The sequence below is a fragment of the Pseudogymnoascus verrucosus genome (genome assembly GCF_001662655.1).
Source record: "Pseudogymnoascus verrucosus strain UAMH 10579 unplaced genomic scaffold scaffold_34, whole genome shotgun sequence".
In the NCBI taxonomy this organism is placed as follows: domain Eukaryota; kingdom Fungi; phylum Ascomycota; class Leotiomycetes; order Thelebolales; family Thelebolaceae; genus Pseudogymnoascus; species Pseudogymnoascus verrucosus.
In genome coordinates, this window is record NW_017263685.1 from 277964 (window position 1) to 301313 (window position 23350).

The 23350-nt window shown below is 52.4% G+C and overlaps 9 protein-coding genes across 9 annotated transcripts; 3 read left to right on the forward strand and 6 right to left on the reverse strand.

Annotated features, from left to right (window-relative positions):
- Positions 1-8: 8 nt before the first annotated feature.
- On the reverse strand, positions 9-2993 carry VE01_07522 (uncharacterized protein). The gene is made up of 3 exons (XM_018276956.2): positions 2890-2993; positions 2614-2834; positions 9-2557 (listed from the first exon to the last, which is right to left on the reverse strand). The coding sequence occupies exons 1-3, from the start codon at positions 2980-2982 to the stop codon at positions 94-96; spliced, it is 2778 nt and encodes a 925-aa protein (XP_018128658.2). The 5' UTR covers positions 2983-2993; the 3' UTR covers positions 9-93.
- A 148-nt stretch (positions 2994-3141) lies between these two features.
- VE01_07523 (uncharacterized protein) lies at positions 3142-7059 on the reverse strand. The gene is made up of 4 exons (XM_018276957.2): positions 6477-7059; positions 6014-6354; positions 4049-5957; positions 3142-3954 (listed from the first exon to the last, which is right to left on the reverse strand). Exons 1-4 carry the CDS (start codon positions 6726-6728, stop codon positions 3535-3537), a joined length of 2922 nt encoding a protein of 973 aa, XP_018128657.1. The 5' UTR covers positions 6729-7059; the 3' UTR covers positions 3142-3534.
- An 89-nt stretch (positions 7060-7148) lies between these two features.
- Positions 7149-9934, reverse strand: VE01_07524 (uncharacterized protein). Its single transcript, XM_018276958.2, has one exon. The coding sequence runs from the start codon at positions 9584-9586 to the stop codon at positions 7553-7555; it is 2034 nt and encodes a 677-aa protein (XP_018128664.1). The 5' UTR covers positions 9587-9934; the 3' UTR covers positions 7149-7552.
- Positions 9935-10173: 239 nt separating this feature from the next.
- VE01_07525 (uncharacterized protein) lies at positions 10174-11722 on the reverse strand. The gene is made up of 4 exons (XM_018276959.2): positions 11084-11722; positions 11022-11037; positions 10633-10971; positions 10174-10573 (listed from the first exon to the last, which is right to left on the reverse strand). The coding sequence occupies exons 1-4, from the start codon at positions 11497-11499 to the stop codon at positions 10370-10372; spliced, it is 975 nt and encodes a 324-aa protein (XP_018128663.2). The 5' UTR covers positions 11500-11722; the 3' UTR covers positions 10174-10369.
- Positions 11723-12469: 747 nt separating this feature from the next.
- VE01_07526 (uncharacterized protein) lies at positions 12470-13716 on the forward strand. The gene is made up of 3 exons (XM_018276960.2): positions 12470-12803; positions 12856-13494; positions 13554-13716. The coding sequence occupies exons 1-2, from the start codon at positions 12483-12485 to the stop codon at positions 13492-13494; spliced, it is 960 nt and encodes a 319-aa protein (XP_018128662.2). The 5' UTR covers positions 12470-12482; the 3' UTR covers positions 13554-13716.
- A 388-nt stretch (positions 13717-14104) lies between these two features.
- On the forward strand, positions 14105-15331 carry VE01_07527 (uncharacterized protein; the record flags this gene model as incomplete). Its single annotated transcript, XM_018276961.1, has 1 exon — positions 14105-15331. The coding sequence occupies one exon, from the start codon at positions 14105-14107 to the stop codon at positions 15329-15331; it is 1227 nt and encodes a 408-aa protein (XP_018128661.1).
- A 134-nt stretch (positions 15332-15465) lies between these two features.
- On the reverse strand, positions 15466-17536 carry VE01_07528 (uncharacterized protein). The gene is made up of 2 exons (XM_018276962.2): positions 17149-17536; positions 15466-17042 (listed from the first exon to the last, which is right to left on the reverse strand). The coding sequence occupies exons 1-2, from the start codon at positions 17478-17480 to the stop codon at positions 15656-15658; spliced, it is 1719 nt and encodes a 572-aa protein (XP_018128666.1). The 5' UTR covers positions 17481-17536; the 3' UTR covers positions 15466-15655.
- Positions 17537-21402: 3866 nt separating this feature from the next.
- Positions 21403-22425, reverse strand: VE01_07529 (uncharacterized protein; the record flags this gene model as incomplete). Its single annotated transcript, XM_018276963.1, has 2 exons — positions 21403-22180; positions 22412-22425. The coding sequence occupies 2 exons, from the start codon at positions 22423-22425 to the stop codon at positions 21403-21405; spliced, it is 792 nt and encodes a 263-aa protein (XP_018128665.1).
- Positions 22426-22483: 58 nt separating this feature from the next.
- On the forward strand, positions 22484-23268 carry VE01_07530 (uncharacterized protein; the record flags this gene model as incomplete). The annotated part of the gene is made up of 3 exons (XM_018276964.2): positions 22484-22792; positions 22859-23024; positions 23079-23268. 3 exons carry the CDS (start codon positions 22484-22486, stop codon positions 23264-23266), a joined length of 663 nt encoding a protein of 220 aa, XP_018128739.1. The 3' UTR covers positions 23267-23268.
- Between the last annotated feature and the right edge of the window lie 82 nt (positions 23269-23350).

Genomic DNA, 23350 nt, shown 5'->3' on the forward strand with positions numbered 1-23350 from the left:
CTATTATTGCAGTTGAATGTTATTTCCTTTATATCGCAGAAGCTATTGATGAAAACGCCTTTTTACTCTATGCGTACAATGCCCCCAAGACATTTACAATTGATCCGAACCCGCCTCCGTCTCGATAGGCGCCTCCGCAGCATCCATCTCAACATCCTCACTCTTCTCTACCACCTCGCCATTGCCATTCGCCGCCTCCGCCTCCGTCTCCGCCTCAGCAACCTCCGCCTCCGCAACAGCCGCATCCACCACCGCCGCCCTCGTCGCCGGATGATGATTATTAACCAACGGCACATTCTCGTTAAATATCCTCAACAACATCGCCGTGCGATCCTCCTTCGCCAGCATCAAATTCAAACTATGCAAGCTGCGCCACAGCGGCAGCACAATCCTCTCCTTAAACCCGTCTTCTTCATCACTAGGCTCAATACGGAGCACACAGCATCCCATCCCAATATCCCTGACGCGCTCCCCGATTTCCCCAAGCTCCTTCCAGCACCCATCCGTAACCTTGGGGAACATCTCCACCAGCAGCTTACGCAGGGTGGCGCGCTTGTAAAGGCGCACTACGCGGCCCTCGCCGACGTAGCCTTCGAGGATGGGCATACCCTCTGACTGAATGCGCCAGCGACACACGCCCTCGCCCTGGACATCCTGCTTCATGAACATACGCACGCCGCCGTGGATGAATTTAATACCCTTCCCCTCGTTCTCGACAAGGATGTCGCGGATCAGGGCAGAGGTGTAGTAGATCGTCTTCGCGGGCTCGCCGAGCGCATTGCGCACCATGAAGCGGTCGCGCGGGAAGCGCTGGGAGAGCTTGTAGAATTCCTCGATGGATTGGACTTCGGGGTGGTCGCCGGAGATGTACTTGAATGGCTCCTCGAACTGCTGTTGGTTGCGGCCCTTGGCTTTGACGGGTGCGGGGAGGGAGGTTGTGGCGGCGGGGGTGGTGGTCTCGGAGCGCAGGTCGCCGGGGCGAGTGGTCGCGTCGAGCTCGGCGCCTGGGGGTGGGGGGAAGTGAACCTGGCGGTTGTCGAGGCTCATGGCCTCAACTTCGGTGCCGTTGCTCTCGATCTTCGCCTTCTTTGGCGAGGATGGGGCGGCATCGCTGTCATCGAAGGCGCGCTTAGCTGGGAGAGTAGCATCTGGCTTGTCGCTGGCTTGGTTCTCGCGAGCAACAGCGGGAACGTTTGCATCCTCCAGGTCGGTTGATGTAGAACCCTCAAGGAGATCAGCAGCCTCGATCTTGGGAGCCACGTTTGCGCCTGGGGCTGGTTCTGGCTGAGCCTCGATCTCCTCGACGATGCTGATAACAGCAGGCTTTGGCTCCGACTTCTTGGCCTCAGATTCAGGCCTTGCCTTGAATTCGGTCATCTTCTGGAGAACGGTGATGAAGAAACCACCGGTATCTTGCTGATGCGCGTACACTCTCATGCAGCGCTCAAGCGGAATCTTGGCCGCCTCGCCAGTTGGAGTGAACATGCCCTCAGCAAGGCGAGCCGTGGCGTGGTTGGCGCCGCTCTTCTGGTTCTCAGCCTCGACAGATGGCCAGTCCTCCCAAACCTTACCAGACTTATCCATGATGGTCCACTTCTTGAGACCTTCCTTGCGCTTCAGTCCGACCAACTGGTCGCTGCAGTCGATCAGCTGGACCTTCTCCAATCCACCACAGCGCTCAATGGCCGAGGCAACAACTGCCTCGTTCTCGACGGGGTTCATGCTGCAGGTAGAGTAGACCACTCGTCCACCAGCCTTGAGCATCTGAAGAGCACGAACAAGAATGCGGACTTGAGTGACGTAGAGACCAAGAGCATTGCTAGGGCTCCAATCTTGCCACAGGTTGGGGTTCTTGCGGCACGTTCCGTCTCCGGAGCATGGCACATCTGCAAGAATGCGATCGAACTTGAGGTAGCGGTTCTGGGCCGGGTCCTCCTTGGTCGAAGGAAGCTTGATCGAAGGGAAAATCGTAGCGTCGTGGTTGGTAACAATCAGATTCGGGGATGAAAGGCGCTTAAGCTGATGAATCAACATGTGACTGCGCTTGTAATCGGAATCGTTGGCAATGAGGAGGCCCGTAGCCCTGCCAAAGTCCTCAGAGTCGACATTCAAATCCTCATCACCAACAACGTCGAGACCAGGGCTGATCTCTCTCCCGTCCTCCGTGGCGTGCAGGCGCAGAGCATTGCGTATCCTGGCCTCCTCCCCCTTATGAACCATCTCCAAAAGCTGAGCCGCCTTACTTCCCGGCGCCGCGCACATATCCAAAACAGTCATACCGGGCTCAATACCCATGAGAAGCGGGGGAATCATGCTGACGACCTCCTGCCTGCTGATGTTTCCGACGCTGGTCTCGGAGACCAGGTACTTCTGGAAAGCCGCAAAGGGCGGGAAGCGTCGCACGACGTTCTTCGGCGTTGTCATCCACCAGGCGAGCTCATCAGGGTACCAGGGGACTGGCTGCGGGGCCTCGACGGCCGTGCCATCGTAATGCTCGATCTTGGTGATCTCTGGGATGTAGCGCTCACGAAGCTGCTTCTGCACAGCCAAGGCATGTCTTCATCCAATATTAGCACATATACCCAAACTAAAGAAGGGTAAAAAACTACATACCCTTTGGACCCCGCGAAGCGGAAGCTGTTAGGCAAGTCCCTCCTCAGCGCCGCCCAGAACTCGACGCGCTCCTCCTGCGGCAGCTCAATGATGCTATCATAGTACCGCTCGAACTTCTCGTTGGTCTTGTCGATTTTATCGTAGCTCACACGGTTATCGCGACTATCGCGACCACCACCCCCACCTCCACGGCCTTTGCCTCTGCCACCGCCACGTCCGCCCTAGGGAGAGGTTAATTAGTTTTCCTAGAATCGCCAATTGCATGTGTGGACTTACTCTTTTGCCTCCGCGACCCATTGTAAATTCGCTGAGGGACGATTGAAAGAGACTGTAGTATTGGCGTCTGAGGGAGACCGAGCCTTTGAACATCAGGCTTTTACGACGGCGGCGCATAAAAGTTCATCGGAAGCCTTGCGCTACCCACCCGCGCTACCCCAGACCGGAAAATAGTCTCGCCGCTTACCGCAAACACGTCCAGAATCAGATCCCGTGACCTAGTTGGAATAAAAATGATATTATTCGAAGTGACTGGAAAATCCCTTGATAAATTCTTCTACCTTGGTCCTAAACCTAGTATGTAATGCCCAGTCCCCCGTTCCCCTAAGAAAAAAGCAAATCCAGTCCATGCTCTCGCGCCAAATTCGCTTGCCATTCGCCCAAAAGAAGGATACGTCAGCCTGGGTATGTGTGCTTTGATGTCCCAATAATAATCATCCTCGCTATCTTGCTCCGTCGTAGAAAATAAAAACATCTAATACTCGCGCCAAATTGTGTTCGTATTATCAATCTCCCCCTTTGCCTTTCCTTTGCCTGTCTGAGTTGGGAAACCATGGCAGTTCAGTCATCTCACGACTCCCCACGTCTCACATCTTACCAGCCAGGCGGTGGCGGCGGCGGACTATGACCACCAAACTGTCGTTGTCACAAACGGCCCAGTAGCACCTCCTTCTTCCACATACGCACGCCCAGAACGTCATAGAACCGGCCGCAGTCAACGGTCTCGAGCTTCAGACCAGGAGCAGTGTCATCCTCCTCATCACTATCGTCAGTGTTGCTGTCGTCCTGCTTCTCCTCTATGATTGTGTTACCTGTATACATGGTGGCTTTACCCTTCCCCTTATCCTTGGATTTGGGTGCAGGTTTGACCTTCCATGCGAGTCGACCCACGGTGTTACCTAGAGCCAAGTATTCCAATTTCATGCGGGGGTGGCTTGACAAGGCATCGGCAATAAACCTGGGGATCTCACGCATAACCCAATGACAAGTGTCATCGTTGCGGAAGTTTATTATATGGAGTGCTCTGAGAGAGACCAAGCCTGGAAGATATTGGTTGAAAGTATGCTATACAATATGTTAGGATTGCTCGTTAAATGTTCGTGAAGATCTGACAGATGCACCAATTGAGACGAAGCATCAAAAAGGAAATATAACATACCAGAGCAGGAGATGCAAAGCTAATACCAAGCTCTTCCAGGTTCTTTCCTTTCCGGCAAAGCAACTCCAAAAACTTCACATTCGCATCCCACGTATAGTCATTTTCATTCTTGACAGCCAGTCTCTTCAGCGAAGAAGCGTGCTTCTTGATGACATAACGCCGAATATTATCACTCGTAACCATAGTCTTGGGCGCAAAGCTGTACTCCGAACTTTTCGTGGAGCGCTCCAGGATGAATAGCTCCACCAGGTTTTCCAACTGATTCACGAACTTGAGGAAAGGAAGAGTGACGTTGTCGGTGTGGATCTTGCACAAAGGCAAAGGGGAAACTTTGTTCTCTTTCGCAAGGTAGTTCCAGAAGGGTGCTTGAGATCCGACGTTGAGCAGTGAGATGCGCTTCAGGACATGGAGATCAACAGCCCTTGACAGCACAGACGTCTTGATGGGGATGAGATATATCGATAATGACTTCAGAGTCAATCCACGAGTTTTACGGACGTAGTCGCTCATGGTATTATCCTTCTCCTCCAGTGATCGGTTATGTGCTTCGGCAGCCTCCTTTATCACCATGTATTGGAGCGAGTCGATCGCAAGATTGTTAAACCGGAATCCTTTAAGCGCTCGCGTTGCGAGTGCTATTTCAAGGATTTCTCGATGGACTTTCTCGTCAGGTTCAAGTGTAGCCGGTGCTGACGAGTCTTTAGACTCCTTGGTTTCAGTGTCTGTGGTCAGAATCTCACCAGCTGTCTCCTCTGCCACAGGTTCTGAAGTTGACTCATCCGCATCTTGGGAATCAGGTTCTGGCTCGCAAACATCAATATCATCCGGGTGAGGGCTGTCGGTGGTAGATTGGTGCGCCTTGGGATCTTTTTTACCCTCATTGTCAAACATGCCGACATATTTTTGTTCGGGTTCCGTGTTCTTGGATTTATCTTCCTCGTCTGCTTTTCCAGCGTCACTAGTATCGGACGACGCCGGTGTGGCCTTCTCAGTTCCGCTTCCAGCAGTCGACTCCTCGTCCGACCCAACTTTACCAGACTTCCCACCCAGAGTCCCCTTTTTGCCCTTCAAGTATTTCTTAGCCCCCTTCTCAACGGCCTTCATAAATTCTTTCTGTTCGGCAGTGAGATCAGACATGCCTGGAGCACCCATCAACTTCTTCGACAGTACCGCGAATTCATTGATAAATGAGTTCACAGTTTCGTCCATGCCAGCACCGGATTTCTTTTCTTCATCGCTCGCATCCGAGCCCGGCAGCTCCTTCGGCTTCGATTCTAGACCAAAAATTTGAGCTAACACAGCTTCCTGTGCCTGCTTCGCTTCAACTGCCCGGAATGCTTTGGCTGGACCAGAAGCGTCATCTGTGGAAGGAGACGCTACAGCAGGTGGAGGCGGGATCATATTGCCAAACTCATCGATTTCCTGGTCCGATTCGTCGCCCGTGTCGTCAGCAGGAGGTGGTTTCCGCGCCTTCCTTGCCAGGGCCTCTGAAAACGACAGCTGCAGTTTGTTTAATGTTGAAGATGAGTTATGAATGCAAGCCTTGATCTCTTTGACATACTCCAAACTGTCCATGTCGAGGATAGATAGAGTCTTCAGGTTCTTAAATCCCGATATTGTAGGCGGACCGTGATCTGTTTTCAGTTCGGTCGCCCGCGAGGCAAGAATGGCCTTCGCCTCGGCGTTTGTCATCTTCGTAGGTTGTGCTTCGGAACCCTCCCTAATGGCTTTCGAAACTTCGATAGTATCACCGACTGTATCATCAGGGACAAATTTGAGTGACTGCAATGGTGGTGGTCGTTGGTACAGCGACTGTCCCGAATGCATACGAAGATATAGGTGCTGCAACGCCGGGATGCTATGTAAGGACTTGTAGACCGGCCGACTCAATTCAACGCGTACATCCCACCTATACAGCATGTTAGTCACCGGCGAACCCTGGGCGACGTATGAGAGCTTCCTTACTTAAAAGTCTCCAACGCCTTCGCTTTCCGCAGCGTCAACAAAAACAGCGTATTCATGAACTTTCCGCAGCTCACATCATTGGTATAGTGCCTATAGGCTTTTTCTCCCTTCGCACCTCCACTCAGGCTCTCGAGGACAATCTCCTTCAGGTATCTCGCATAGTCGTACTCGCTCGTAACAAGCGTGTCCAGCCCAGCCGCCAGCCCATCCATATCCGACTCGTAAGTCCCATCGTCCTCATCCGGGAATATGATATGGAAATTTCGATAGATCTGCGCCGCCGCCAGATCGCGAAAGTGCTTCGAGACGAGAGACAGCGATATCAAGTCGGGCGCGGTACACTATCGCGGCACGCAGTCAGCTAGCCATCCCATCTGCCCCACGATCCCCAGATTGTACGTGGACCCCGACCCACAGCGGGGCGCCCAAGCCGTGATAAATTAATCGGCGGGGATAAACTCACCTGCTTGATTATCCCATTCTGTGTTTCCGAGGGGAGATCGAAAAAGGTCAATGATCGGGGCGCTTGCTCGGCGCTGCCCGCCTCGGGCGCAGCTATGGGGTCGGCGAAGCTCATGGCGGTGGCAGAGGCTGTCGGGGGTGGAGAGTTGGTTTCAATGTTGTTGAGATCGTGCCATTGCGACCAGGGCCCTTTGTTGGAGACGATGGCTATGGGGGTTGCTCTCTTGCTCCGTGCTTGTTTCAACGATGGCATCGTGGGGATGTTTGAGGTTGAGGTGCGCGCTTGGTAGGAGGTCCGGTTGGCAGATCGGGAAGCTATGATCCACCAGTAACCACAGCCGACTTTGGAAGGCGGTTGAGCTACCGAGAGGACTTTAGAAACTGTGCAAAAGATGAAAGACGTAAAATAAAACAGCCAGTCTAGGTAGTGAAGTTGATGGTAGTTGACTGGAAGTCAATATGGCTGCCTTTATTTCAACCAGCCAAGGTGGAGGGCGAGGTGGACAGACAAGGCTGAGCTTGGAACGAAGTAGGTCTCCTGCATGGTTGGAGACAAAGACGACGAATCCAACAGCTGCCAAGAATGGTGCTGTACGGGCCAACGCACACCTCCATTACTCATCATGAAACACATTGAACTTGCACGAAAATCGTTACTACTACGGTAGAGTTTCATTGCTCAGTATTGCGATTTAAAATATTATATTCAACTGTAGTTACGACCTTACTGTAGTGTAGATCTTTCGTAAACAGAAGTGATAGATTTAACAAACGTGGATGGGATTGTCTCCTATATCAACATAGGAACCCAACTAAACGTTACACAACGCCGACAATACTATAGCAAGCGCCCTCAATCCGTCCTCGTTTGCATTCATGGATTCGTTTATATTATCGTAATCATGGGGAGAGCTGAGCGCCGTGTCTCGGGTATCAGCATATCTGAATACCACCCACGGCCCCCATCTCTCAGGCTCCATCCCTCAGCCTCTTTGTCCTATGCTCTATGCATATCGCTGTGTCAGCGTTCCACCAAACTGCTCCAATGCCATGTGAACATGCCGGACACAACTTGCGTTACACGAGTTCCCACTCTGCCACGCCCGCAAAGCTCATGCCGCTCGTCTTCCTCCGCTCCATGAACTCTCTCTTTGTCATGCCACGTGCGTCTTGCCCGTTCATCGTGTCAATCGCGTAGAGCTTAACTGTCTCTCCCGGGCTGCCCAACTGCCTGTGTGGTATATCCACCCACCAATACATGTCGTCCCTCTCCAGCGGCACTAAATCCTCTGCATATGCATGCGTGCCGCCGATTTTAATGGCTAGTAGGTATGGCTTCGCTCCTCCGTGCCTCTCAAAGTCCCAATGTTGGCACAGTCTTGCAAACTGGAATCGTGTTGAATCTCCATCATTGAGCTCGATATTTTTCAACGGCGGCAGAATAGTCGCCTTGTCAATGCCATGGTTTTCCGTGTTATATATCTTCAGAGTCTCTACGCCTCGGTGAGGCCCAAGAATATACTCTTCCCAAGTCGGCACTCTTCTGTCTGCACGGAAAAAGTGTGCCTTATTAGTCGGGAAATGCTTAAGGCCAAAGTCCTCATTAGTGCCTGTAAATTGCGTAGCTGTGAATGCACGGTGGTACTTGTTATCTCCACCCAGAGCACCAGAGCCCCAGCATGGATCGCAAAGCTTCCATTCTCCGTCATCGATCCGCACCGCGTTCCATGCATGACCCGTGGGATTCGCAGGTGGTATCCGTTGTCCTGGCCCAGTAGCCACATAACCGTATCCTTTACCATGGCCTCCAACGACAAGACACTCCAGGCCAGCTCGGACAGCGATGGCGGCAAAGACACCGGCGTAACCTTCGCAGACACCCATACCTTTCCGAATGGTTTCATCGGGGGTCTGGGACTTGACGCGGTTCCCTAAGAAGGCGTCGACGTCGTAGTCTATGTTGAGATGACACCACATGAAGATTGCCCGGGCTTTGTCGGTGTGAGATGTAAATGGTCCACATAGGCCATCAGCTAGATAGTCTATGCTATTCCCTCTAGGTAGAGACTGGCGAGGGTACTTCGCCGCCACTTCATCCGGACCAGAGAAGTCACGGCAAATCAGACAAACTTCGTCCGAAGAAGTGGTAGCTTGCCTAGCTTTGATAGCATCTATCTGTCTCATCGATGGCTTCGAAGATGACGGGATAGGTGGTGGTGCCGAGTCTGTATTTCCGGATGGCCGACTTGGCATAGGCGGTGGTGCTCCATCTCTTCCTGCGCTTGTGGCAGGTCGCCTTGGCATAGGTGGAGGTGCATCGTCTTCATCACGGAATCCCCGTACATTAGACCGTGATCGCGATGGCAATGCCGGTGCCTGACTAGGCCGTGATGGTAACGCAGGGCGAGAGGATTCGTTCTCGCCTTGACGCGTAATCCGGGGAATGGCTGGGGACGACTGGGTGGAAGTCAATTGTCCCCGAGCAGCTAGCCGTGCCTTCTCTTCCGCCTGCTCTCTCCGCGACGGAGGCAAAACAGGCAAAGGGGCCTCATCCAATCGCGGCGGCAGTTTCCGTACAGCGTTCGTATCAATAGACGATGCACTCGATTTGCTGCCACCGTACGAGAAGCCAGATTGTGTAGAATAGTTCGACCTAAACGATTCGTTCGAGGCCTTTCGCACAACTAATTGTTCCGAAGGTCGTCTTGCTGGCAGAGCTGGCAAGTTCAGCGATTGTTGTGAGCTCTTCCGCGATGGAAGTGGTGGGGGTTTCTTGAGGTTTCGTTCGGACAGTCGAGGGTTCCGCTCCTTCAACTCGCGATCAAGCACTGGCGGTGGTAACACGTCTTTTGGTGCAGCAGGCTCGTTTCCGATATTTCTATTAGCTGTCGGAATAGCTGGAACTGCATTGCTTCGAAAGTCGTTCAGAGGGCGGGAGGGTTTCGGGACTGGTGGAGGAGGAGGTCGCTTTCCAACAAGCGCCACGGTGTTGTTCTGACTCGGTGCTGGGCCATTCTGTGATAGACCGCTTTGGTCTGCTGCTTGTGACTGCTTCAAGGCAGCAATTCGCTGTGCCAGCGTCTGGAATTGTGGTTCTTCCGCGTCGCCCATCGTGGATTATGGAGTCGGACTGTATTTTGGGGTTCGGTTTCTGAGCGGGGTAGAGGATGAGCTGGTAAACGAGTGTCGTGTTCGTCGAGATGTTGCACACCAAGCCCACGCACGTATGCCAAGGTCTTGTATGCAGGTAAATTAAAAGAACGAGAATGAGGACGAAAGAATGAAGAATAGTGGTAGAGACGCGGAGAGGGAAATATACTGCCGTCGTTGTTTCTCGCTGCCAAGTATTCATAGCCCTGCTAGAGGACTCACAGTAGGCAGATAAGGCTGTGTGCGAACTAGCCCCTCCGCCAGCGACCCGCAACGAACATCAGTTCCTTGTAGTTCCTTGCTAATACCCGACAGCGATCCTATCAAACTCACTTCCCCAACACGCCATTCCGTGCGCTAAATCTATTTATTACCACCCACGTTCCTGGGGCCGATGTGCTGTGCCGCATATCCACTGACGGCCCAATCCGGGGTTGGAATTGGGCTGGAGAGTATGCACATACAATATATTATTTATAGCGGCTATTTTGCTAGGAAGGTCATGGTCTCGGTGAGCCAAGTGGGAATTAGGAGGGGAAGGAGCTAGCGGATGTTTCATATAATGAGGATGTTGGTATTGTCAAACGCTGAACTACATACAGTACATACAAACCTGCGCCATCACCAGAAATGGAGGATTCAAATCCCTTGCTAAATTTGAGCAAGATCAACCCTTCAAACTAGGCCACTCCATACACTGCATTTGCCTCCAAAAGATCGACGGCTTCGCCACGGAAATACATATCATTGACCCTCCAAGGTTGGACCAAAGAAGAGCGGCCGTCTCTTTCCGAAGAAATCGCAAGGGTTAAATCTCCAGACTGACCGATACTTCCTGGATAGCCAGTAAGCAACTAGATATATCACGAATTGCGGTACTGGAGGAAATTTTTCGCCTCCTTTAAATCCCTTGTCATGCGATCCAACGACAAGCGGATATAGCTCGTCCTATAAACGGTCAGTACAGATCATACTGTTGTATTCCAAGAGCTTGCTAGAACACATACCTTCTTGAAATCCGCATTCTTTATCACGTTCTCGAACTCCATATAGACCGTGTGCATTTTCTTCTCGTCATACTTGTCCAGCGAGAGTAGAGTTGGGATCTCATCTGCCAAGTGCAGCGTCAGTTTCGGCGCAAACCCGTCGATGAGCTGGCGGAATTTGTCGGCTTCGAAGCGCTCCTCGGATTTGGCGTCCAGGCAGTCCTTGACGTATTTCACCCAAATGTCGAAGCCTGGGGCGAACTCGTGGTGCTGCACGACGTTGGCAGCCATCATTCCCTCGACGCCAGACTCGCGCTCGAAGCCGGGGAATAGGATTTCTTCTTCACACTCATGGTGATGCTAGGGACTGTCAATACAGAGCTTTTTCACCGAGACGGGGAGAACCGTACGTGAATCCATTCGATCCTATTAAGTCAGAAGCCATTCCACATCTTTGAGTCGGGGTACCTACCAAAATTTGGCATATAAGAGGAGGTCACCGCTATCAGCCTCTGATTTGAGATACGGCGCCTGCAGATACATCGCGTTCAAGGAGCGAATCATGGCATTATGGGCAAGCACCATTTCGTTTGCAATATGGTACACAGTCGGGTTAACCTTCACATCTCTCATCACCATAGTTGGGATTATCTTGAAGGGCTGATCCGCCCATATTTCGGCCATTATGAGAGAGCAAGGGGGGGTGTTGGTTTGCAAAAGAGACCAGAAGACGGAATAGGAATCGACAAGCAGGTAGGGCCAACAGAGTGAGGAAGATGTCAAACGGAAACCTACATTGCAGACGGGATGCACTTGCCTTAAATACAGCTTCGTCAATGGCAATGTTATGGGCGGCTGAGAATAGGATCCACCTAGTTTGAATGCCATGGCGTCGACAGTTTACATTAATTTAAGGAGCTGAAGCTGATCCTTTGCATCTCATATAGACCAATGGCGCTGATCGTGAGTAATCCAAGATTACCATTGGTGGCATACCAATACTCCAACAAGTTTTCTGAAGATGTACGTCAAACTCCTCAACGAAATCCCTATATAAAGCATACGAACGCGGGCTTAGCGCGGTGAGCTATACCCCAGCACGCTTCCAGACCATCCAAGTGCTGAATCCCAAAGGATCATAAGCTTCCAATAGCACGAGGTAAGGGGTGGCAGGCTTGGCAGAAACGTGATTTGACAGGCCGCTGGTGGTATTTAGTGCTGACACGGTCCATAAAAATACGTGTAAGCTCCAACGCGTCTCACCTCAGACGACGAAATTGGCTTCGTTGGCAAATTCCAAATCATACGGAGCGAGCTATCCCTATCGGCCCATCACCACGATAAGATCTATCGCGTGCGTGGTATCACGTGGTATCAGCTGGGCCGGAATACCGGTAGGGGCGAAACGACAAAGCTTAAATTTAATAGGATGATTTAGCTATAACTGTCGAATAACGTTTTTGCCTATTTCGTCTCTGTTAAGATTTATATTGGGTTTATGAAGTAGGGTTATTTAAAATTGAGAAACTAATACTAGCTTTCAGGCCGATGGAAATTATTATTTGTTATTTTAGTTGTGGTTTTAATGAACTATCATCAAAAATTATAGCCCGAGTTACTCAGAGCATTTCTTCCCCTTAGAACTGCCGTGAATATCACCACTATGAACATCTACTCACGGGACATGCGAGCGACACAATTACTGATCGTATAACTTGTCAGCTTACGGCTCGATAGCACTTATCGCCTATGATATCCGAGATATTTGTCAATCAAGCCTACTAAAAGAGCCTAGAGGGGCATTATGCGGGGTAAGCGGGGTTAGACCGTTCGTATAGTCCGATTTGTATGGAGACCTCGGCGGGTGGCACATGTATAAAGGAGGGGAAAAGGTGCTAAATCCAACACTCTTCTTCTACATCATACCATTCTACCATATTCACCACCGAGATCCATCAATCACCATGTCTCCTCCATCCGCAACCGGTTTTGAAACCGCCACGATAGCGTTGCAGTCCCAAGATGGAGTCGACACCGCCGCCGCAGCCATGGGCTCTAAATTCCCCACCCCCCGCAAGTTCGACGACAAACTCAAGGAGCGCGAATACCTCAAAGGCCGCCTCATCCTCGCCTACCGCATCTTCGCCAAACTAGGCTACGACGAAGGCGTCGCCGGCCACATCACCCTTCGCGTGCGCCCCCTCCCCCTTCCACCTCCCCAAAGCCGCAACTAACCGGCCCCAGGACCCCGTAGAGCCGACCTCCTTCTGGGTCAACCCCTTTGGCGTCGCCTGGCCTCTCCTCAAAGCCTCAGACCTCATCCTCGTCAACGCGGCCGGTGAGATCGTCGACGGCGGCCCCGTCCGCCTCCTCAACAAAGCAGCCTACATGATCCACCACGCCGTCCACACCGCGCGCCCAGAGGTAAACTGCGTCGCGCACTCTCACTCCATCTACGGTCGCACCTTCTGCGCGCTCGGTCGCGAACTTGACATCATCACCCAGGACGCATGCGCCTTCTACAACGACCACGCGCTGTACGACTCATTCAAAGGCGTAGTGCTCGGTGAGGAGGAGGGGCAGGAGATCGCTGCTGCGTTGGGTGGGAAGAAGGCGGCGCTGCTGCAGAACCATGGGTTGTTGACTTGTGGGTTGAGTATTGAGTCGACGGTGTTCTGGTTCACGTCGCTGGAGAAGTGTTGTCATGCGCAGCTGATGGCGGATGCGGCGGCGGGGGGGAGGGGTGGGGTGACGGTTAAGGTTAATGATAAGGAGGCGGAGTTTACGGGGAAGGCTATTGGGACGGAGACTGCGGGGTGGTTTAGTGCGTTGCCCGCGTTTGCTGTGATGGAGAAGGAGGTGGAGGAGGGTTATGATCAATAGGTATCATTCTGATTAATGTACAATCAAATGTTCTCCATGTTAAGATTGAAGGCCAACAGGAATCATTGTTTTTGTTCTATTTGTGAGGAACGGGCGTATCAGTTGTAGTCCTGAGTGGCTGAACACCCCTATTTTAATCACGGCCACTATACTTGGTGGTCAGTCCAGTTGGGCGCTTAAAAATATAAAGCCATACTAAATTTATCAGGTGAGAATGAGCACTTTCACAGTTTGGTACCTGAACTAGCCCCCTGAGTCACCAGAATAGCGCTGTCAAATACCAAAATTATGGCCTCATTCTTAGAGAAGTGTGTGAATAGTCTTCCCACTTGCTTCAAACTCCACGCCGTAGCATCGTCGGCTCCCCATCTTCCCCTTGACTCACCGGAATAGCACCTGTCAATCCCTATGACGATGGACTAATTCTAATAGTGTTAAAATAATAAATAATCCCCTAGCTTCCCCAGCTGTGCTTATAATTCTACGTTGTGCTCCATCGATTCTCATTCTGCCTTCACAATCCTATATACAGCCATCTACGATTATTTGGTCTCATCACCACATACACTTATTTATACTCAGTTTCCAAACAAAATATCCTTACATCAAAATGAATACTCTAAAGCGCAGATCCAGGCATTCTGCTCAACGCCATCTCCAAACTCAGCCCACAGCACTAGAATCGCCCTTCCTCAAGCTCCCACTCGAACTCATATACCTCACAGCAAGCCACCTCCCCACCGAATCAGTGGCATGCTTGAGTCTATGCAATCATTATCTTTATTCAAGCCTCAAAACAGAATACCACCTCAAGACGGAGTCTATCTTCACGATCGATAACCTGCATCCTCCCAGAGACGCCGACTCCATAGTAATGAACGCCTTCCTCCATCTCCTAGAACGAGACCTACCCCTCCACATCATCTGTCCCCACTGCAACAAACTACACTTCACACCCCTCGCCGAGCGGCACCTGGTAACAGAGCGATATTCTCCAACAACCAGCAAGACCTGGTCAAAATGCCGGACCCGGGACTCCCTCAGCCAGGGCGTACGCTACACGCCGCCTCGTTTCAGCTCAACCATCTTCCTCATGGCCATGAAAACCCACCGCCGCGGCTGCGACACCAGCCCGCTCCTCGACCTACTCTCCTACAAAAAGATAGAGAGCTGCGCGGGGTTCACGCAACTCCACATCTCCGAAGCGCGGATCCGGAACGACAGCCTCCTCATCCGCGACCAGAAAGTCTTCATGCTCCCGGCGTCAAGGAAAAACCCCTTCACATTGTTCGGAGAATTCGGCTTCTGTCGCCATTGCGTGCTTCACAGCACGGACGATCTGCTCTGCTGCGGGATCTACGTCCCGACGGTTGAGGAAATGGACAACTACGTGAGTAGGGAGGGGATTATATATTGCAACTATTGCCATACGGAGCTGCGCATCGATTTCAAGAGCTATGGGAAGGCGGGTAACGCGATGTTCGTCACGCGTTGGATGGATATCGGCGAGGGCCGCGATGTCGATGATGTTAAGTGGAGGGTTCGACTTGGTGGAGGTAATGAGTGGCTGTGGGACGAAGTTATATATCCGCGTGGTTCGATCTGTGATGCTTTTGAGGGAGGCGAGGATTTTGAGTTTGATTTGATCATGACTAAGAAAGATGAGATGGAGTTGTTCGCGAGGCGCCCTTTGGTGGCGCTTGCAAGTGAGAGAGGTCAAGGAAAGGTGGAACCGAGTCATATGATTATTGATGGCAGGATTGTTAGGGTGCCCTCTACAGAAATCGGCCGCTGTTGCGATCATAGCCATCAGCAGTATAGACACCGTCCCTTTTGAATAATAGCAGAGAAACTGTTCTTTACAGATAGCAAAATAGAAATCGTTTCTTAAAAATGGAAAAATAGAAACAATTCCTTGAAAATGGCACGATGGAGACTGCTGTTTACAAACACCACGACAGTTTCCAAACTAATCTTCACAGATAGTATTCTCTATACCCCTATTTAAATATTCCAACCCCCCTTCTTCCCCCCATCCATCATAATCGCTACATATGCATCCATAATGCAGGGTATACTTTATCTTCCCCGCCTTCCCACCAAAAACGCCAAACAGGTTATGCCACCCTCCCATAACGCCAAACCACAAATCCGCCGTCATTTAAATCACAAAAAGCAGCCCACCCACATCATTAAGATCCATCCCCTCCTCCCTCCTCCTCCTCCTCCCCCTACTAGCCTCCGCATTGGGATTACTATTATTCGCTCCACCACCCTGCGGACCCGACGGCACCGACGTCCTCCTCCCATCCCTCGCACCAAGACTCTGCATCTCCACCCCCCTCTCCTCTCTCTTCTTAAAACTCCACCCTTTCAACAAGCCCCCCTCGCTCCCCCTCCTAGCCAACGCCCCCTGCGCTGCCTGCGCCGCCGTCATCGGCGGCCCATCTTCCATCAACCCGCCCACATCCTGTAGAAACACCGCCGCGCCCCCTGTATTTGCGGGGTCATCCAGCGGCCCCGCCACAGGGGCCGGGAAACTATCAAACGGCGATGCGCTCCGCCGCCTCGGCGGAACCATCGCCGACCCCCTCCGCGACAGGGTTGGACCAGCTAGGCTTCCTTTCCGCGAAGGGCCTTTGCGTTTATTAACTGGCGGCGGCGGCGGCGGCGACTCCGGACCCAGAAGGCCGCCGACGTCGAAGAAACTGTCGTCTCGGCGGTTCGTAGACGGGACATGGCGGGGATCATAGTCGCCCACCGTCTCGACGTCCGACACGTCGCTGCGTCGCTGCGAGGGGAAGCGCCAACTCCTGTCCACGCCTCCACCCGGCTCTGCGACCGGCGCGGGTCGTGCTATGGATGCGCCGCTCTCAGGGCGGAGGTCGGCGTCGACGCCGATGCCGAGGCCGCGGACGAGTTCTTCGTCGCTGCCCCACTGTTTGAATGCTACTGCGCCGGGGCCATAGACGCGGCCACGGCGGGAGGAGATGGTGCGCTCCATGGAGCCTGCGGAGCCGAGCTTGTACTTGGGTTTCTTGACGCCCTTGTCGCGGACGAAGGAGCCGATGACTAAGGCGTTGGCGACGGCGGTGGCGAAGAGGATCTCGATGCTGGCCCAAATGGAGCGGTAGTGTTGTGCACCCTGGTGACGGATGACGTAGGGGACGCGGGAGAGGGTGATGCCGATGGGGATTAGGGAGAGGCCGAAGAGGATGGTGAGCATGGTTTTGCGGGAGAGCGGCATGTGGGAGTTGAAGATGAGGGGGATGGGGAAGATGACGAGGAGGAGGTCGGTCGTTACGTTGGCTACGGCCATGGTGATGAGTTGGGCGTAGCCTTGTCGGCATTGGGGCCCGGGGTCGGGGACGACCTGCCAGTAGTGTGTGACGGGCCGGCACTCGACGAGGTCGGCGATCACGACGGCAATCATGGTTGCGCCGAGGTAGTAGTACATGAGCCGTAAGACGAGCTCGTGCGTTGAGCGCCAGATGTTTTGTGTGAGGCGCTTCAGGAATTCAGCAATAGAGAGTTTGAGCATCCACAGGCTATAAGTGGGCGGTTAGCAAAGTTCTCATATGGTGGCCAAAACGGCTGATGCGCGGGAGGGGGTTTTTGGGGTGAGAATAAACTCAAAATGGAGAGGCCACTCACGAAGCAGCATAAAATATCCTACTCCCCAGCACCAACCGGCTGCCTATCTCCCTGTGTGATATATTTAGCTGGCTCAACCCATCTGTGATAACATTATTCGTGCCATAGAGCAGCACAACATGGACCAAGGCCATCCTTGCCAGTATGGGTATGATGCAAAGAGAAGCGATGATGTCCTCGGGGAACAGCTTCTCAGTTCGGATATAGCGCCCCGTAACGCGGAACATGATGATAGTTACGGCGAACATGGTGCACCACCAGCACACAATCAGCGTGGCCTTGTCTTCGTTGAAGTTGCGCGCCGGCGGCGGCGCCGTCCAGAACGTCGTCATGACCACGGTTTCGGTGGCGGCGTCGGTGTTGTCTGCCCTCCCGCCTCCACCGGGAGACAGGCGGGTGGTGAGGGTGGTCGCAGGCGGTGTTTATGGGGGGCAATGCTCGCGTGAGGGTTCGTGGGATTCCGTATTTCTCTTTCGTCGGGGTACTTGGCGGGGGAAAAGGCGCAGGCGCAGAGTAGTTTGCGGTGGCGGCGTTGGAAGGCGGATGGACGTCGGTGTTGAACGGCGGCGTCGACGAGATCAATGGGGGTTCTCGGTGGTGATATTCGAGGGTTGAGGTCGGCATGCGACAGGAGATTGGGGAAGTGTGAGCAGAGGCACTCCATGCTATTGCAGTAGGGCAAGATGTGGAGAGAAGGCTGGGCCCAAAAAAGTAAGAGTGAGATAGGCGTTTTTGTTAGTCAAGTAGGGTGGAGTCCCATCACGGTCTCTGGTGGGGAGGTAGGTGGGTCAGCGAGATATCCGAGAGCTCTGCATGGTTGACGTCGATGGGAGCGAGGGAGGGAAGGACCAGGGACTGTCGATCCTAGGGCTCGAGGATAGCACTGGAGCAATATAGGAAGTGGGCTGTACCTGCGAGTAGCGGCAGGGTAGATAAGAGTATGAGGCGATGTCGAGATGCAGGGTAGTTTGAGCGGGCGTTGAGTGGCGTCGGGGGGGGGGGTGAGATGAGAGAAGCCGAGGGAGATAGTACAGAGTGAGTACGGGCAAGTACAAAGAAGGGGAAAACTGGGGGAGATAGTAGGAGCACAAGCAGTTGTAAGAGCCGTATTAGGCGCCGGGGCAGAGTAGCACAAAGGAGGAGGAAAGAAGGAGAAGGAAGGAGGCGACTCGAGGACCATGCACACACGACCAGCGATAACGAGGCTTAGGCTGACTGACCTGACACTGGCAACCACTTCCTGCGGCCGCATATAAAAAGGCAAGTGCGGTGAGAGAATTCGGTGCCGACTGGTCAAAGGCTGTGCGTAAGATGGTAATAATGGGGTAATAAAAGGGTAATAAAAGGTGGTACTCGAGTAGGAGTAGGTAGTATAAGTAAGTGAGTAAGTAACTGGTAAGGCGGGCTGGAGGGGAGGAGGCGTTGTATTGGAAAGTTGACAGGGTTATCGGGGTCTGGTTGTTCTGTGCAAAAACTGGGTTTTTGGTGAATGAAAAGGCGGGAACCTGGTTCGCCCAGGGAAGGAAGGGACGAGTGGTGGGATGGGGATGAGGGTGTGGGATAGTTCGGCTCGGTACTTAGATTGTCGCGTGTGATAACACGCAAAATTAAGTACCTGACCCCACCTGTCCCACACTTTTTCACTTTGGTCCCTGCGCTATTTTGCATGTACCATAACTCGAGTACACAGCCTCTACCCCCAGTGGCGAAGCCGAATGATAAGGAGAATGCGCCAGCAATGCGCCAGAAATGCGCCAACAGAGATGAGACCATGGATGTTGTATCGTTGTTGTATCCTCATACACGGTCCTGAAAGCCCATACAGAGTCATGAACAACTCATCTGTATGCAAGGACGACAACAGCCTTGCCCTGTTGCCTTGCTGCCTTGCCTCGAGGTTCTTGTTGTCCCCAATACCGGCAGGCATCAATATAATACCTATGCATCACGCACCGTATCAGCCAGCGTTATCATGAACCGCATCCCCCCAGCCTCCTCGTACTTATCGCTCACCTCACATAACTCTCACTCACCGTCGCCGGGCACTCCCTCGGTCTCCTTAGTCTCGATATGCATGGATGTGGGAATCCTCTGTGCCTCTTCGGCCTATTTCCGAACTATGACGATGGCCTGTGGTCGAGGTTGGAGAAGTCCTTTCCCTCCCGCTGACCCGTCCACGACCCGTGGAAATAGACAAACCACAAACCACAGACCTCCGGAGGATCTCCGGAGACTGCTATAGACCACCAAGAGAACACTGACTAACAGCAACAAGCATCCCATCAAAGCGCAAAGAGTGGCTTGACACCAGTAACCATACTCACAATCACCACTTCCCCTTTTCCTTCCTCCTTGGCCCCCTTCCCCATTTTTCACCCGTCACCCGTACACTTCCCCATCCCCGATCCACCAGTCCCCAAAGGGAAGGTCGTTCCCAACTCCACGGGTCTAATCGGGAAAGGGAGGGGGAGGAGTGGAGAAAAGCAAAGGCCTTGCGCACGTGCTCTTCTTGGATTGCGTAGATAAGTACTCCCTTCCTACGGAGTATGCCATGTCCAATTCCAACGTAGTTCGCGGTACGTACCTCTCATCGAGCAACTGGCGCGCACCTTATTAGATTCCCCTGCCCTGTGCGATCCATCCAGCAGTCATCCAGGCCACCAAGAGGGTTGATGTGGTGTACCATGGTGTAGAATACCAGACGAGGAGGAGCGAGAGCGACGTGTGACAGTGACGCGCCGAGGACAATCGGGGTACTATTGGACACCAAAAGCTGTAATCACCGAACCCTGAGACATTCCATTCCCCGAAGATGCGCCACGCCAATAAAACACGGCTTCCAGAAGGCCTCGTCTCCCGTCCCTAATGTCTCGGGAAAGCCATGACATACCATGGCGGCGTGGCATGGCGTGTGTGTGCGTTCATGTCGCGCGCGCCACGCGCTTTTCATGTCAAGTCTGTCACCTCAACCTGTCGATCAATGTGACAGAACCCCAACAAGCAACAGTGGCAGGTTGCTGTTGTGCAGTACCGACTCCACCTGCTGCGAGTATGTCCTCCTCGGTGCATGTGATGATAATCCGCATATCGATATCAGGAGTGTGTCTTGAGATAGCACGACATGTGAGGACCATCCCGTAGAGTATGTAAACAAAACCCCCCCAGGCGGCTGCTACGCTCGAACCACACCGAGATCGGGGAGAGGTTTCGTTCATGCACGCGCGCGATATGTTTAGCGGGATTCAGCTGCCTAATGCGGAGCCTGGAGGCGTCAGTCTGTGCCGTGCCGTGCGGAGGTTGGGCTGGGGGTCGACGGGTGAGCGGGTGGTAGAGGTCCCTTCTTGTCTGTGGTGGTGTGTTCGCGTTTTGGAACTGCGGTTGGACGTCTTGTCAGTTTGTCGTGGCTGAACTGGTCTGGGCTGGACTCGATTTCCTCAAGGTTTACTCGAATTTGAACGGTTGGTATCGTACTGTCATGCCTGTGCAGTATCATTGCAAGGTTGAATCCGGAGCAACCCGCAGACGCCCAACGCGGGATTAGACGATCCAACACCCTCTCCCGTGCTGTGGCTTGATCAATACTGTTGTTGTGTTTTAGGTAAGTTGGAGCATCACCTATTTCGAGATCTGGTGCGGGTGCTGTAATAGGCAACTCGCTGCATGATCCTTCGGCTGTCGCTTGTGCTGGGTGATCTGCGACGCATCCTTGAGGTATTTTTGGCGATGGGGGTGGGGATTGGAGATGTGATGTGATACGATAATCTGGAGTGTGATGGGGTAGCTGTGGTGTTGGTGTTAGGGATCTGTGGAGGGAAGGAGGAATTGAGGGTTTTGGGAGCTTGAGGTGTTCCCCATGGGGTTTTGTGAGGCATAAACCAATACCGCGTTTTTTGGCTTAGTATGAGCACACGCATATATCACATTGATTGATATTATAACATTCAATTAAGACTTGAAACATTGGCCTCGGTAAGTTTTGGCTTTTTAGATGTACGTTTCTTTAGATTTGACGTATCTGATTCTCTGTGGAAACATGAATGTGACGACCTCATAGCGTCGCTTACAGGGAGACAAAGGGGGTTTGATAAGTGGCAGCGCTACAAGTAATAGAACAGATTAGGGGTCCAATGGTGAACTTACTACAGTTGGTCGTTGTCTCTGCTGATGACAGTATCAAAATCATACCTTTAGACCTGCGAGCTGGCATATGCACCATAGCCAACGTAACCAATCCAGCCCTCCAGAGACGACTATTTATCCGTCGAGAGCCTCAAAGTAAGCGTGCACTTCAGCTGCACTAACCTGCATCCCCCAGCAGCGCGTGATAATATCCCCACAAGCAATTTCCGTTACATCAGGGAAGGTGCGTGATCCATATAGCTCCTCGACCTCATTGCTAGGGGTATCTTTGTAGGGATATGCGTCTGTCATGATGAAGTAGATCAGCGAGCCAAGACCAAACACATCTTCTTCAAACCTAGGAGGCGCATCCCAGTCAGAAACCGGATATCGGAACGGCGTCCCTGCAACAGCAGACGCCGCAGATCTAGCTAGAGATCCCCCCTCAAAGTCCGCAATTTTCAGGTGAAGATCACCGTCAAGCAGAAAGTTCCGCGGCGAGATATCGCAGTGTATAACGCCCGCAGCTTGCAGTACGCTTAACCCCTCACTTGCCTGCTTCGCCCACCGCTGCCGTAACTGGGGCGTCAAGCTCTCCGAATTCGTAGTGATGTAATCCTTCAGCATGCCATTCTCGAGGTACTCCATCGTAAGGCAGCAGGTCTTCAGATCCCAGGAGACAATCCCTGAGATACGGGGATGCAAACCAACGGCATCGTAGATACGAGCCTCGAGCCTCATGTCTTGACAGTGCGCTTCGAAATAGCGCTGGTCTAGATCAGGTAGGGGCGTCTTGACCACGTCGCCGGAGGGCAGGCGTTCGAGCCGCGCAGTCACGCCCCATCCGATCTGTTTCCCCTTGGTTATGTATGCGACTTCGCCGGGCTTGAGTTGGGGGGGCGTGAATTGAGGCCTGGAGGGGGGTAGGCGCGTCGTTCCCAGGGGCCGGGGATGGGGATGTAGGAAGATGTATGTCCGCACTATTCAGGATTCCTTCTCTATTACGAATAGAGGAGGGAATCCCCACCAATGTTTAGTTCACAATGTTCTTTCCAGCGATATATTGAGCACCCAGATCGTCAACTAAACTAAGCATTTCTCAAGCAAATTTTGATCCAGTTGCTGCTCGCACTAGACTTCTTACATACCGAATGCCATATCATCCACACAGGTTAGTTTGCTCTTCTCACCATGCTTTAGAAAACATACTAACAAAATGCTAGATATAAAAGAGGAGAATATCTTGCGCGGTTTAGCCGATTCATCTATCGTGGAACAACTAGACGCGGAAGAAATCGCAGAACTGAGCTTTTATAAAAGCATCAACGGGTACAATATCTACAGAAGCGCAAATTTTGGTATTCCAAAGAGGTTTGGCCGGTCAATCCTGTGTGACTTCTCTCTCGCTCGAAACGGACAGGTTGAGCACTGTCATGACATCCAGCCGGATCCTTACCGGGCTCCAGAAGTCCTTCTAGAGATGCCATGGGGCTATCCTGTGGATATATGGAACGTCGGGGTTATGGTGCGCGATTTCCCTTCAAATATCTAATATTACAATGCGTCGTGGTGAAACTAACGGGACTTCTAGATTTGGGATATGTTTGAGAATAGACGTATGTTCGATGGGCTGGACCCAGAGACTGGCAAGTATGAGAACCGCTTCCAACTTGCCAGCATTGTTGGTCTTTTGGGACCTCCACCCCCCGAGTTCCTCCAGCGAGGCGAATACAGCTCCGTTTACTTCGATGATAAAGGTAAGCCCCTGATTCTAAGAACGTGCATTTACGGATCTAATACACATACGACAGGGAACTGGAAGTGTGTGAATCCTGTCCTACTAGTGTTTTGGGAGGATTGTGAGAGAAATCTCCATGGCTCTAATAAGAAGGACTTTCTCGACTTCGTCCGCAAAATGGTTAGATGGACACCAGAATCAAGAGCGTCGCCCGAGGAGCTATTGCAAGATCCTTGGCTTCTTGGAGATGTGGAAGAATAGAGGCTATCCCCCTTTCTCCCAAGCATGTCAAGGTCAGGGGCCAAAATTTAACATATTTCACAGCCTCTGTCTGCGTCATATGTT

Excerpts from the sequence above, each read along its gene's own strand:
- VE01_07522 (XM_018276956.2), bottom strand. The coding sequence starts at position 2,982 with ATGTTCAAAGGCTCGGTCTCCCTCAGACGCCAATACTACAGTCTCTTT. Across the intron at positions 2,835-2,889 it reads TGGGTCGCGGAGGCAAAAGA|GGCGGACGTGGCGGTGGCAG; the intron begins GTAAGTCCACAC and ends ACCTCTCCCTAG. Across the intron at positions 2,558-2,613 it reads CGCTTCGCGGGGTCCAAAGG|ACATGCCTTGGCTGTGCAGA; the intron begins GTATGTAGTTTT and ends TATTGGATGAAG.
- VE01_07523 (XM_018276957.2), bottom strand. The coding sequence starts at position 6,728 with ATGCCATCGTTGAAACAAGCACGGAGCAAGAGAGCAACCCCCATAGCC. Across the intron at positions 6,355-6,476 it reads AGAATGGGATAATCAAGCAG|TGTACCGCGCCCGACTTGAT; the intron begins GTGAGTTTATCC and ends GTGCCGCGATAG. Across the intron at positions 5,958-6,013 it reads AAGGCGTTGGAGACTTTTAA|GTGGGATGTACGCGTTGAAT; the intron begins GTAAGGAAGCTC and ends CATGCTGTATAG.
- VE01_07524 (XM_018276958.2), bottom strand. The coding sequence starts at position 9,586 with ATGGGCGACGCGGAAGAACCACAATTCCAGACGCTGGCACAGCGAATT.
- VE01_07525 (XM_018276959.2), bottom strand. The coding sequence starts at position 11,499 with ATGGCATTCAAACTAGGTGGATCCTATTCTCAGCCGCCCATAACATTG. Across the intron at positions 10,574-10,632 it reads AGAATGCGGATTTCAAGAAG|GACGAGCTATATCCGCTTGT; the intron begins GTATGTGTTCTA and ends GACCGTTTATAG.
- VE01_07526 (XM_018276960.2), top strand. The coding sequence starts at position 12,483 with ATGTATAAAGGAGGGGAAAAGGTGCTAAATCCAACACTCTTCTTCTAC. Across the intron at positions 12,804-12,855 it reads CCGGCCACATCACCCTTCGC|GACCCCGTAGAGCCGACCTC; the intron begins GTGCGCCCCCTC and ends AACCGGCCCCAG.
- VE01_07528 (XM_018276962.2), bottom strand. The coding sequence starts at position 17,480 with ATGACGACGTTCTGGACGGCGCCGCCGCCGGCGCGCAACTTCAACGAA. Across the intron at positions 17,043-17,148 it reads AGGATATTTTATGCTGCTTC|CCTGTGGATGCTCAAACTCT; the intron begins GTGAGTGGCCTC and ends GCCCACTTATAG.